Here is a 12,827-nt window from a genome sequence, read left to right as displayed (position 1 = left end):
CGACCTGTAAGAGGGCGGGGGAAGGAGAGGAGAAAAATACAGAGGAAGGTAAATTATTCAAATTCCGTCTGAAACGGCAGTTTAATCGCGTGATGCCACGCATGTACGTAGACATTAAATCCCCCGAAATTACATTGGTCGAACAGGACACGCCATTTTTGCGTGGCCTCACCTCTGCCAACGGCGACCAATCGCGAACCGGTAGCTTAAAAACGGTACTTGAGAGGTATGTCGGTGTCGATAAACATGGAGGGAGAGTCACACTTCCGGGGAGGCTACACCTGGTACCCCGATACCATACGGCGACCACCTAACGCGAACGATATTTCGATTACTAGTCTGGCTGCGTGAAAATTAATGACGGTGTAATAAATAATATATCGCCGTATTATTATTAATATCGCGGGAAAAGGGAGCACAATCAGCGACGAGACCGTAATCATACATCCCCTGATTTTTTATGGCTCACGATAATTATATATATTCGACAGTGAGAAGAGATTGAACCACTGCCGTCGCGCAATCCTGACCGTATTTTTATGATAATACTTCATTATATGTATAAAAAGAAATAAATAAAGGACTTCATTACACGATTTTGTGTTCGCTTATACCCTGATTGTAAGTTAATCGACATTATTATTGTTTCGTGCGAGACAGAAAGTTCACAAATGTAATAATAATATTCGTTTCTGTTATCTATTCTCGTAACGGTGAAACAGGAAGAACAACAATTCGTGAGAGGAACAATCCGTAAGCCATGCGCAATTACACGAATGGCGTCGAATAGCACATTTAAGATTGATCGCGGCGATGAATACCGCTGTGATTCACAGCGACGAACTAAATACAGGAGAATGAGCCATATAAATCCGCGTCCGCTGTGCGGACGCTTTTGCTGCTTGATTTGGACCAGCTGGCAAGAGGATGTAACGGAAGGCGCAGTCGGAAATCATTAATGTCAAGCAAGTAAACGTTCACGCAGTGACTTGCCGCAATGTCATTGCACCGCGGTAGATGGCTTCATAATTCATAACGAAGAAATTTTGCGAGAACGTTACCGTGAATGTCATTGACGCATATGTGAAGATCCTCTCGAAAGATAGGCAAGTCGAAGTTGCACTGGCACGTGCAGGAACTGTTTGGCACAAGTAGACTTGAACTCGAGGAATCTCGTGAAAAAGGACTGGCGGTGCCGCTGCTAAGCACTGTACAGGCCTCCGTGCAAGAACCTGTAACAAATTTTTAGTTTGATATATTTTATTAGAAGAATTTGCTGACATATCTATAAAAATTTAAGTAGATACAAACCTGATAAATAATTTTCTTGGATCGTCAAAATAATTATGTAAATTCAAGCATGATTACTTAATGAATTTTAATATTCTAGTAACTAGTTTCAACATCTTAATTATATTGATGATCTAACAAAATTATTTTTAAATCTGTACTTAGTTAACTTTTTAGATACTTCAGGATAAAATTGTACAAAAAGAATGTTTATTGACGTATATAAAAATTTATGTAGATACAAGTCTAAGAGAAAAATAATTTTATTGAACCATTGAAATAATTATGTAGGAAATTCAGGCATGAAAAGTAATGCTACAAAAATATTTTGATATTCTGGTAATCAGCTTGTGAGTGAGTCTGACATAATTATTATGATAATCTCCAACAAAATTATTTTCTGATTTATATTTAGTTAACATTTTAGATACTTTAGCAAAATAATTTTTTCCATGTAGAATACACTAAATTGCGTTTGTTAATTTAAAATCAAATCCAAGATTTCGGCTGAAATAATTTTCTCCAAATCCGTTTTTAGGGGATCATTCAAATACATATCAATTTATATCCCATACATTTTATCTGATATTGACAATATTATATATCAATTTATTGATTGAATTTATAACTGTTTTTTATAACTGTATTTTAGCTTGTCCAACTATAATTTTTGTTTTTCTGTTTTTAATTAATACCGTATTCATGTCACATATTAAAATACGCCGTATTTAACGATCAATTAACCAATCTGAAAAATCAATAATTTGTTCGTGCATCGAACGTGTTTCGCAGGATCAATAAACGAAATTCTTCAAGCTACAAAGTACGATCCATCGGTTGAAATTCGCGTGTTCCGATCCTCAGGACAGTCAGGACGTGCCATATAATCCAGCCGAGCAAGGACAGGTCGGACAGCTGTCAAACCGTTACATCGTAATTTCACGGTTAATCCGTTACGAACGTCTTTTTATTTCACGCAGCGGTTGTGTCACGATTTCGCACAAAATCGTCCTGGAATACATTTGGCACTCTCGAATCGTGAATTACTTCGCTTCCGTATACCGGAAAATCAGCATGCAGGATTTGCGTCGTATCACCGGCACGAATTGCACCTTACAAGGCACGCTTCTCGAATCAGACCGCCAAAATGTAACACGTCATAATGTCAGCATTACCACAATGGCATTGCGAGAAATCACAAATAGATATTAAGGTCTCGAATGAAAAACGACACACGAGTGAAAATTCTAGTTGGAAGAAATTTGCAATACGCAGCATTTTCAACACGACACTTTCGACCGTCGTCCTGAATTGTCTTTCTTCACAGATTAATGAAAAAAAAAGCTTAATAAAGCTTAATGATATAATAATAACGATCACAAAATATTTACCTTCGATGGTAAAAATATCTCCATCGGAGTGCCGGATGACCGATAATTCTTGACAGCGAACGACGACTTGCAAGAGGTTGAAGCTCGTGAGAACGAGAGCTAGAGAACGCATCTTCCCCACAGCATTCTGCAACACATAAATAGATGTAGGTCATAAATAACAGAAGGGACGATAATTTTATACGTTTCGTTAACCGCGCCAAACAAGCGCATTCGTTTGGCACGGCCGATAAGTCATTGAATAAATGGCTGCTTAATTCCGCGACATTACACAAGAGACTTCCGGCAGCCATTCATTGCATCTTGCCCGGCACTCGGTCTACGCTAAACACTGCATCCGTATGCACTTATCAAAGAAATATTAGTCTGTACATCAGAAATCATATTATTACTATACAAACTATATTATTAGTATATTATTAAATATAAATTTAGATGCTTAGAATTAACATAATACTTCTAAAAAGTCACGCGTTACAATAATAATAAATTAATTCTCTCTACATTCACAGTAAACACACTCACGAAAAGAATATTAAGTGTAACATTGTGCATAATAGTGGTTGAATATAATTTGGGACTAATTTTTTATTAATACACGGAAAGAACGATTTTGCTAAAACATCAAAAAATTTTGCTAGATACAGATCTAAATAAATTTTATTGGATTATCAAAATAATTATGTGAGACGTTCAAATTCATTGTTAGAATGTCAAAGTTTTTCGTAGCATTGCTCATCATACTTGAGTTTCCTACACGGAAAAAATGATTTTGCTAAAGTATCAAAAAATTTAGCTAGAAAAATAAATGCCTAAAAATATATTTGTGAGAAACATATTTCACTGAAATAAATATTTATTTAGCAAAATAAAATTTTATTCCTAGCAAAAAAGCTATTTATTTTATTTTTTGCAATTAATGAGATATATTTCACAGAAATGTATATTTCGTCATCACAATCAAATTTCGTAAGTAACATTTGCTTCGCAATACTTTGACATTTTTCTGTCAGTATACAGATCTAAAAATAAATTTTATTGGACTATTAAAATTAATTATGTGGGATGCTCAAGTTGATTACTAAAATATTAACTTTTTGCAGTATCGTTAATTGTTACCAATTGTTACGTTAAGCGTTTTGCACAATTATTTTTACAATCTAATAAAATTATTTTCAAACGCGAATCTAGTTAAATTTTTAGATACTTCAGAAAAATCATTCTTTCTGTGTATATAATTACTTCGATAATCCAATAAAATTAATTTCAGATCTGTATCTACCTAAATTCTGAAACTTTAGCAAAATCTATCTTTCCGTGACTAACGGCTTTAGGTCGGCCTTATAAAATTTGAGGCAAATTTTTAATTGGTTATCCGACTGCGCATTCACAGGAATGTCACACCTGATCATGATGCAAATAAACTTGACACCTGGTATTCTTACGTCATGGACATATCAGACTTCCTGTATGTTTGCTTTGAAGGATCTCTCACGTCTCTTAAGCTACGTGCAAGCACGAAACGTACAAGTACACGCTGAAGATTGAAAGTATACGGATGCTAATTCAGTCATTAAAGTAATCATCTTAAATTTACTAGTATACGACCGGTTGGCGAATGTGATCATGTTAAATAAAATCACAATTAATCCTAACCCCGGATTTTCATCCACCGACCCGATCGAGAACCTTTGACATTTTTCTCATAATTTTTACGTTTCATAATTGATACTATTGTAGTATCGGCATGATTTACGAGAAATTTACATAAATCGTTTTTCCCTTCTTCTTATAGTATATTTTATCGTGTCATTAATCGAAATTTTATACCGATTCATCAGGACACTCAAACACGATGACTATCGTGAATTTTTTTAAATTTCTGTCAAATTGTATTAATCGTCGAAATGAATCACAACTGAATAGATGAATTGGGATTGATTATAATCTCGCTTCTTCTCAAGTAAATTCTCTAATAAATCTCCATTCGATGATCACACTTGATTCTCCGAACATTTTCATCAGTCTTCAACGACAGGTGTAACCGTAATTTCGGAAGTTCTGCCGCAGGGATCGTGGCGAGAGAAAGATGGATGAGCACATCTTTATCTGACCGAAAAATGGAAGTGGCGAGATGGCGCGATTAATCAAAAGATATTGACGTATTTATTGACGTTCTTGTCCGAGCTTTTGCTTGAAATTAATGAGATATTGGCATCCGCTTAATTTCGCCGTTTGTCACGAGCTAAAGTCCGTGCCCTTAAGCGTAAATCCTCTACGCAAATCCTGCTAAACAGGTGTGACAACGTAGATATAGTTATGTACACAACCCCATAAAGTTTTATTACTTTATCGGATTTTACGCAACGTCGCAGTTGATCAGAATTCAATAAACCCGCAAACGGATAGCGAGGCTGAATTTTTTGCTTCGTAATTGTACACATCGATCGTGTATCTCTATGAAAAATAAGCGATGCAAATGACTAGTTACTCTCGTGTAATCATCCTTTCGTAATAACCTTCTCGCTAAAGCGATCTCTACGGCAGGTGTTGGAAATTGCGCTATCGCGATTATATTAATCGGTTGACGAGTTGCATTCGGGGTCTGATTATTGAATCTTAGCGCGCAATTTTCACGCGTAGGCCACGTAAATGCTGACAAGCGCATGGTAATTACAGTGCAAATTCCTCGCGAAATCGTGTTAATAATTATTTACGGCGAGATCACTTTGAGACGCATCTCTCATGTTGCACCTCGCAACAGGAGACTGCATTTTGATTAAACTTCCTCCCCTATGCGTTCGTTTTGTAATTACTTCGACATGCGCTCGAGAGTCTCTTAGTCGAAAAAGTTGGTGAAGATAAGTCGAGAGAAAATGTCGCTACACGCCAGAAAAGTTCTTTCTTTTCGTCGGAAGGATAAACAAGCTTCGCTATACATTTAAAGATCAGTTGGGCGGATCATAAAACGAGATGAGCCAATAAAATATCTCAAGGAAACGCGATAAAAGTGCCTATTAAATTAAGCAAACTATTAAAATGAATGAATTCACGAGGTGATCAAGTGTCTTTATAAAAGTAGGATATCTCGTCTCGAAATTCAGTTACTAGAATGAAAGTGATGATATTAGCGTTTCTTAGAATCTTCGTAGTGACGCGAACAACAAGTTCCTCTCTCTCTTTCTCTCTTTTTCTTCTCTTATGATTTTCTTAGGATCGTTGAACGGAAGGATGAGAGAAATACTTGAAAAGAAGAATTCGACTGATTTCGTTGCAGATAAAGCCAACTGCCGACCAACGAACTAGATGGTTATAAATTTCTTTTACGAATGATCATAAATGTCAATGCGCTTCTTAATTATACGCGATACGTCAATAGGGATATCATTTCGGATAATTAGTTAATGCAAACACGAATTCTGCTATCATCATTTTATAATGAGATGCTAATATCTTTATTTTGTCGACTGCTGAATTTATTGACGATACCGTATAATACGTTGAAACATTCATGCTGAATCTAATAACAAAATAAGAAGTGTTAACTCGATCATCATTTTAGTTATGCTTATTACCATTAAATTATTATTTCACTTCATAATTTCATTATCAAATTATTACCTCGTTTTACATTAATTATCAACTTGATTGTAGTCACGTACGTATTGTGCGTTCCAATTTTATAAGAAATTATAGATAATATTAATTAGGATAAATAATCCTATTTTAAAGCGATTTTATCGTAGTGCTTAAATTTCTCGCAATGTGAATTTATTACAAACTCTATTTTGTGCAAATCGTGCATTGAAATCTTGTTCAATCTTAAAATACAAATGAACAGATTAAACTAGTAATATCTAGTAATATTAAATTGATAAGCAATAACATTGATAAGAATCTTAAAAGAATATCTTAATAATTTTATGGTCTAATAAGAATTTCAAAACTATAAATAATTTATTGCGAAAAATATTACCTAGTCAGAATTTGAAAACCGGATCTTTCAAATTCCCTGCGCATGTCCCTTTAATTCCACTGAATATAGCGATAATATTTGTCGCAATAAATTTATTAAGTTTTTAAAATGCTTACTTTATCGTCAAAATATCTTTCTAAGACGCGCTTATTAATGTTATTAAATTGGTTGTCAATAATTACATATCAACATACTATTTTACATATATCAATATTATTATTTTAATTTTGTTCGTATGATTGCGTTTCAATATTAAAAAAAGATTTCGACGCGTGGTTTGCAGAGTTATATAGAAAATCACACCGAAATATTTAAACACTAAAATTTTTTGATTCAAAACAGGATTAATTTTCTTAAATGATTTATTCTCGTCGATCTAAATTTCGAATTATACGCTGATAGAAAAGATTGATTGAATATGTCATAGCATTTTTAGTTGTAGCAGCAAGTTTCGTTTGCGTTAGCCTATCGAAATCTTTTCTTTCAGTGTAATTATAAATAATATTATTCTAAAAAAAAAAATATTTAATAAACTTTCCGATATCAAGATTGAATTATAGACAAATATGTAAGCATTTAGAAACAAATATAAATGTAAATATAAAAAAAGAAGATTGGTTACTGCATCAAATTAGATGATAAAATATGGCATTTTTAATTGATTGCAGCAATCAATTTTTTGTTGCATTAGCCTATATTATTTTAATTTAAATTACAGATTATCCTGTAATTTCTTTCCCTAAATAATAATCAATATTTTAAATAAAAAATATAATTATTACACCTTATTAAATAAATCAATTATTTAATATTTCAATTATTTCCTATCTTATTGTCAATTATTTAATATTTAACTAAAATTAGGGCTAACTAAAATTAAATTTAATTATAAAAAAACTAGATATCTTTAAAATTGACTAGAATATCTCCACTAATAATTTATTTTTAATAATTATTACACATTAATTAACATAAAATTAAATTTTTATACTATTATTAGTTCTTTCAAATTTGAGAAATTTAATAAATTTAATAAATTACCATATATTTTAATAATATCGAAATCCTATACTGACATTGCAAATAGGCTAACGCAATCAAAAAGTGGCTGTTGCAACCAAACATTTACTGCTGCAGCCAATTAAAATGCTGTGCCATATTTTATCATCTAATTTGCTGCAACAGTCAATCATTTTTTTCAGTGTATAAATATTATTACATAACTTTCAAGTCACGTGCGACGTGGTCGATCACTCGGCATTGGGGGGTGCAATCGTGCTGAAAGGTCAACGTAACAGGAAGTATAACGCAACCACCGTACCCCTCTATAATCCACCGGCACCTGCGTAAGATGCACATCCGATTTTGCCCCGCGTTCCTGCACGTATTATCTTACGCGTGCCATCGGCCCGATTGTGCATAACGTTTCAGCTCTCTGCCCGCCGGTGTTTCTTGCTCTATTGGCCCAATCGCACGTGCCGACGGTGTAATTTATATCGTTGAGCGTGCGAGACATAACGACGTTCCTAAGCTCGCATTATGTCCGGCGTAGATCCAACGTACGCGATATAATGCCTGCGGTCGCCAAACGGTGTCTTTACCGAACACACGCGAGCTATCTTGAATTTCTTTTGCCCGTTCGAGTATCCCCGCTATGTGATATCGGGACCGGTTGTGTTTCTTCCTATTTCTTTTTTTTTATCAACCAGCACCGGTGTGTCGTTGTATAACACGGTACGTCGCGTTTGGTAGCACTAATCTGCCGAGATGACGACGTCATACAGCGGGTCTAAGAACTACAGTTTTGATGTAAAAAAGATTGCAAGCCAGATGGAAGGCGTAATGATATCCGACAACGTTATAATAACGATTCAATTACTTTTTTCTTATACTCTGTTGGATATCAAAGAAATAGTGGTAATCTAATCTCTTAAATAATATTTTGTTTTTGGTCAAAACGTATGTAAAATGTAAATCAACCTATTTCTGTTGTTAGTTTGAAGGTGAACTATGTTATATTAATATATGCACAAAGTTAATAATAAATTATATTTGAGTCAATTTTAATATATTTTCTTCAATTAAATTGATTTTAAATTGATGACATATTGAAGGATCTGAGAAGTTATGATATTTCTATTAATATGATTCTATTGATATAAAAAATAAGGACAGATTTTAAGTTAAACAATACAAAAATAAATAAAATATACTTATAATGCTAACGTATTATGTCATTTGATTTATTTCTTCTTCGATGTTAAGTATTTTTTACAGGATTATTTATACTGGTCAAAACTTTACTGCTTGTCAGCTTTTAACTAGAAAGAGAGAGTATGTATCGATTTAACGGTGGGTCATTCGTTCAGCTATCAATATAACTATTGTATAAAATAATAAAGATATAAAAAAGTGTGAAAAGTACACAGCTGATACTTACTTATCGAAGTAAGTAGTTTTACGACTCAAACTGCTCGAAAGTTACAGATGAAGGTATTTCTCGCTCGATGTGCCGTGCAATTCGGCCGATTTGCACACGTATATATCTTCAATGACAAATCATAATGACTTGAATGTTGCGAAGTACAAATGTACGCGTGTCATGAATTATTTCATAACAGTGTCAACAGTCACGGTCAATGAACAAGGCGAAGTGATGATAGAAAGCAATGATTTCTAAAACGGCGACATCAATGTCGAGGCGAGGTCGGTTTGTCATCGATTTGGGATCTGTAGAAAAATATCAAGAACAAAGCAATGATTCATTAAAGTTTATTATGCGTAACAAAATGTGTTAAGTCAGCAATTTATAGCCAATTCGGACTGGTTATTATCTGCAGAAACGTAGCTTGAAATGACCATAAACTTAATAATACTTAAATTGACAATCTACGATGAAAACACTGAAGCAAAGTTCAATGAAGTCCATAAAAATATGATGACACGTTATGTAAAAAAATAACTTATTCAAGAATTTAAGTACGACAGTAAAGAGATCCGATCACATTTATCTTCTAAAAATGTTAAAGGCTGATTACTTAAAGGCAACAAATAAAAAATTAAGACAACCTCTGAAAACATATATTTCTCTCAAATATAAGATATTTATATTTTATACGAGGTAAGACGTCAACATCCCGCAAAGAACGGAAATTAGTTTCGGTCTAAAGATGTAACAGAAGAATGCACTATATATAAAATCATCGCACTTAAATTACAACGCCATTAAATGTTATAAATGCGTAAACGTTCAATCAGTCGTGTTCAGTGTCTCATTATCAGTACACGTTGTTACAAAGTTCGAGTCGAAACCTCGTCATCAAGGTGATTGTAACACGGATAACCGTTATCGCGCAAATACACGCGAACTCGATGTTAATAGCGGCTCTTTCGCGTGCCCTCGCAATTATTATCGCCGAGAGAGGAGCGGCGGTGCATCAATATTCCGTACAATTCCCTCGGTCTCCTCTGTACGCGATTGTGTCGAAATTTGAACCGGTACCATGTAAAGACCGATACGGGCGTAAAGTGGCCTCTGTGGCGTTCGACATGCCGCTAATTATCGCCGCCTGCCGCTCGTACTTTATCGAACGCCAGGCCCAGAAACATTCTCCGTTTTACATTTACGTTTTTTCGGTTTTTTCAGACAACATAACAAGAGCCCGCCGATTAATTCCCCATTTAATCGTTCCGATGTTTACCACGAAGGTAAACGGAGAAAAAATAGGAGACTGCATTGGTGATAATAAAAGAAATATTTTTAATTTTTGATATTTATGACCGTAATTGTATGCGCTGAAAGAGAAAATTGGCTGCTGCAGCAATTCATATGGTAAAATACGGCATAGTATTTTTAATCGGCTATTGCAGAAAATTAAAAATGCTATGTCATATTCAGCCAATCTTTTCTTCCAGTGTGGTAAAATAATTACAGTTAGGAGATATTTTTTAATAGTTATTACTGCTACAATTAGTAATAATAATTATATTTATAATTCTATATAATAAAAAGAATATAAAATTTTATAATTACTTTCGGAGATAACTATAATATATATTCTTTTCAATCTATAGAATTATATCTAAATACATACCTTATAATTATTACTATTTAATTACATTACAGCAGTAATAACTATAAAAATGGAGCTACGAACTATAATATTTTACAATATTACAATATAGGTAATTATAATTAGAAATACCAAAAACTTTTCTTTCAGTGCAGTGTAAAGTAATTTGTTATATATAGATATATCAGAAACAGTAATTTATTCTGAAACGAAGAAAAATAATGAAAAATAAACTACGTCAAGATAATTTGCCAAAAAACAAATTCTATCAAGAAAAAAATTTCCTTTAAAGAAACTCTTATTTAAAAAGGATTTATTTAAAAAGGATTCTCGGATCGAAATGAGTAGCCGCGTAATTGATTGAAATGCTATAACTGTCATAGATATCTATTAACAGTATTAATAATATTATCCGTACTATATCGCAATATTTATTGCAATGATAATCTGCCCTATCTGCATAATTAAATCGATCATATCTGTAGGCATTAATATTATTAATAGCGTAAAAATTCGCAATTTGTCTGCAGAATGGACAGTAGATGAAATTTATGTTCTGACGGCATCGAGACAACAGCTTTGATAAATACGCGAATTTTGACAATTGCATATATGTATATTGATAAAAAAAATGTGATAATTTTAATTTTACGCCGATGAAATTTGACATTTAACGAGGTGTAAAAATTAATTAGCATATAATCGGATTACCACAAAGATAACTTTGTTTACGAGCGACAATCTATATTTTTTCATGAATATTATTTGTAGATCATACGTTTATAATTCATAAATATATGGATTATTCGGTTCTTATCGCGGACATAAATTTTAAATCGTCAATATGTATATCGCAAAAGCAAACTCTCTCTTTATTATCAAATTCTCCGAATTGACTTGATTCTTCTTCAGCGGGATTTCGATTCCGCAGGCTGTGTTACATAGATCGTAACTCACCCTCAACGGAATTCCTCTTCTCCGCCCGAGCGGGACATTCACCATGCAACTAAAGAAAATTGCATTTTTATTTCGTGCACCTAAAGAAACTGCATTTTTATTCCAGGCGGACGCATTCCTTATTCTCCCCGAAATTCCTTCGGATTGATATGGACAATTACACGGCATTCCTTTCGAGGTTCGATCGCGGAAGGCGTCGCCTCTTCGCGCACGGCTCGTAAATGTCAGTAATTAAATTGTCCAAAAGTGTCTACTTAATTGCCGGCGGTTTCGTCGCTTCGCTTTTAAATAGATCGTTACTATGCATAATGCGCTTTCCGCCTCCTCTTTCCTCTCTCTTCTCTCCAACGCGTTGCTCTTTCCTCTTCTCTTTCGAACTCCCGCTCTCGGACTCGTATCTCGCTCGTTTCTTTGAATCGTTCTTCATCGGCAACCTGTTTCTCAAGCGGAGGCTGCGAAAGGTGTCCGTTCGTGACGGATGCGTCGCGCGAATGAGTCACATTGAACGCAGTTGCTTACGCACAATTTCATTCGCGAGTCACGGCAGTACAAGAGTTTAATAATGCGTAAAACATAGGTAGTCATTAAAGATAATAACGATAAATTGCGCCGCCGTACTCGTTTTTAAATATCGTTACGTGGATCTTTCCTTAATTAAGAAAGCGCGACGAAATGAAAAAAAGATTCGGTCGTAAATTCCTTCGATATTCATCTATGTTTGAAACTTGTTGATAGCATCGAGTAATTTCTATAAATTTAAGACGGGTAAGCAAATTTAAAAGTGAAAGATAAAAATGTGTTGAGTTGAAATATGTCGTTCGTTTGTTACGCAAACTCAAAAAACAAAGTTTTACAGAAAAAAAAAATTTGAATACTTTGAATAACTAAGTTTGTAATCTTTGAATACTTTAAATAATTAATTTCGAAACTAATTTTGAAAATTTAGATGTAGTGCTGACTGTAGATTTTATGTTTCTATTCGTTTTTTTTGCAAGCAACTAAAAATGATCTTTGAGTTATAGAAAATGAGAAGTATGTGTATAAATTTGATGATAATTAAATTATAAAAAAACATTTTAAGTAAACATTCATAAATAAATCTGTTTGTATAATGATAGTGAGCGAAACGACGCAATTAGT

The 12,827-nt window shown here is 33.7% G+C and overlaps 1 protein-coding gene across 1 annotated transcript; it reads right to left on the bottom strand.

Annotated features, from left to right (window-relative positions):
* Positions 1 to 1,023: 1,023 nt before the first annotated feature.
* On the bottom strand, positions 1,024 to 5,349 carry LOC147907779 (uncharacterized). The gene is made up of 3 exons (XM_087412048.1): positions 5,173 to 5,349; positions 2,682 to 2,808; positions 1,024 to 1,232 (listed from the first exon to the last, which is right to left on the bottom strand). Exons 1-3 carry the CDS (start codon positions 5,347 to 5,349, stop codon positions 1,024 to 1,026), a joined length of 513 nt encoding a protein of 170 aa, XP_087268174.1.
* Between the last annotated feature and the right edge of the window lie 7,478 nt (positions 5,350 to 12,827).

Source organism: Acromyrmex echinatior, chromosome 12, assembly GCF_024713525.1.
Source record: "Acromyrmex echinatior isolate Ae372 chromosome 12, ASM2471352v2, whole genome shotgun sequence".
In the NCBI taxonomy this organism is placed as follows: Eukaryota; Metazoa; Arthropoda; class Insecta; order Hymenoptera; family Formicidae; genus Acromyrmex; species Acromyrmex echinatior.
Note: the sequence above shows the minus strand (reverse complement) of the source record. Positions and strands in the feature narration are given on the sequence as shown.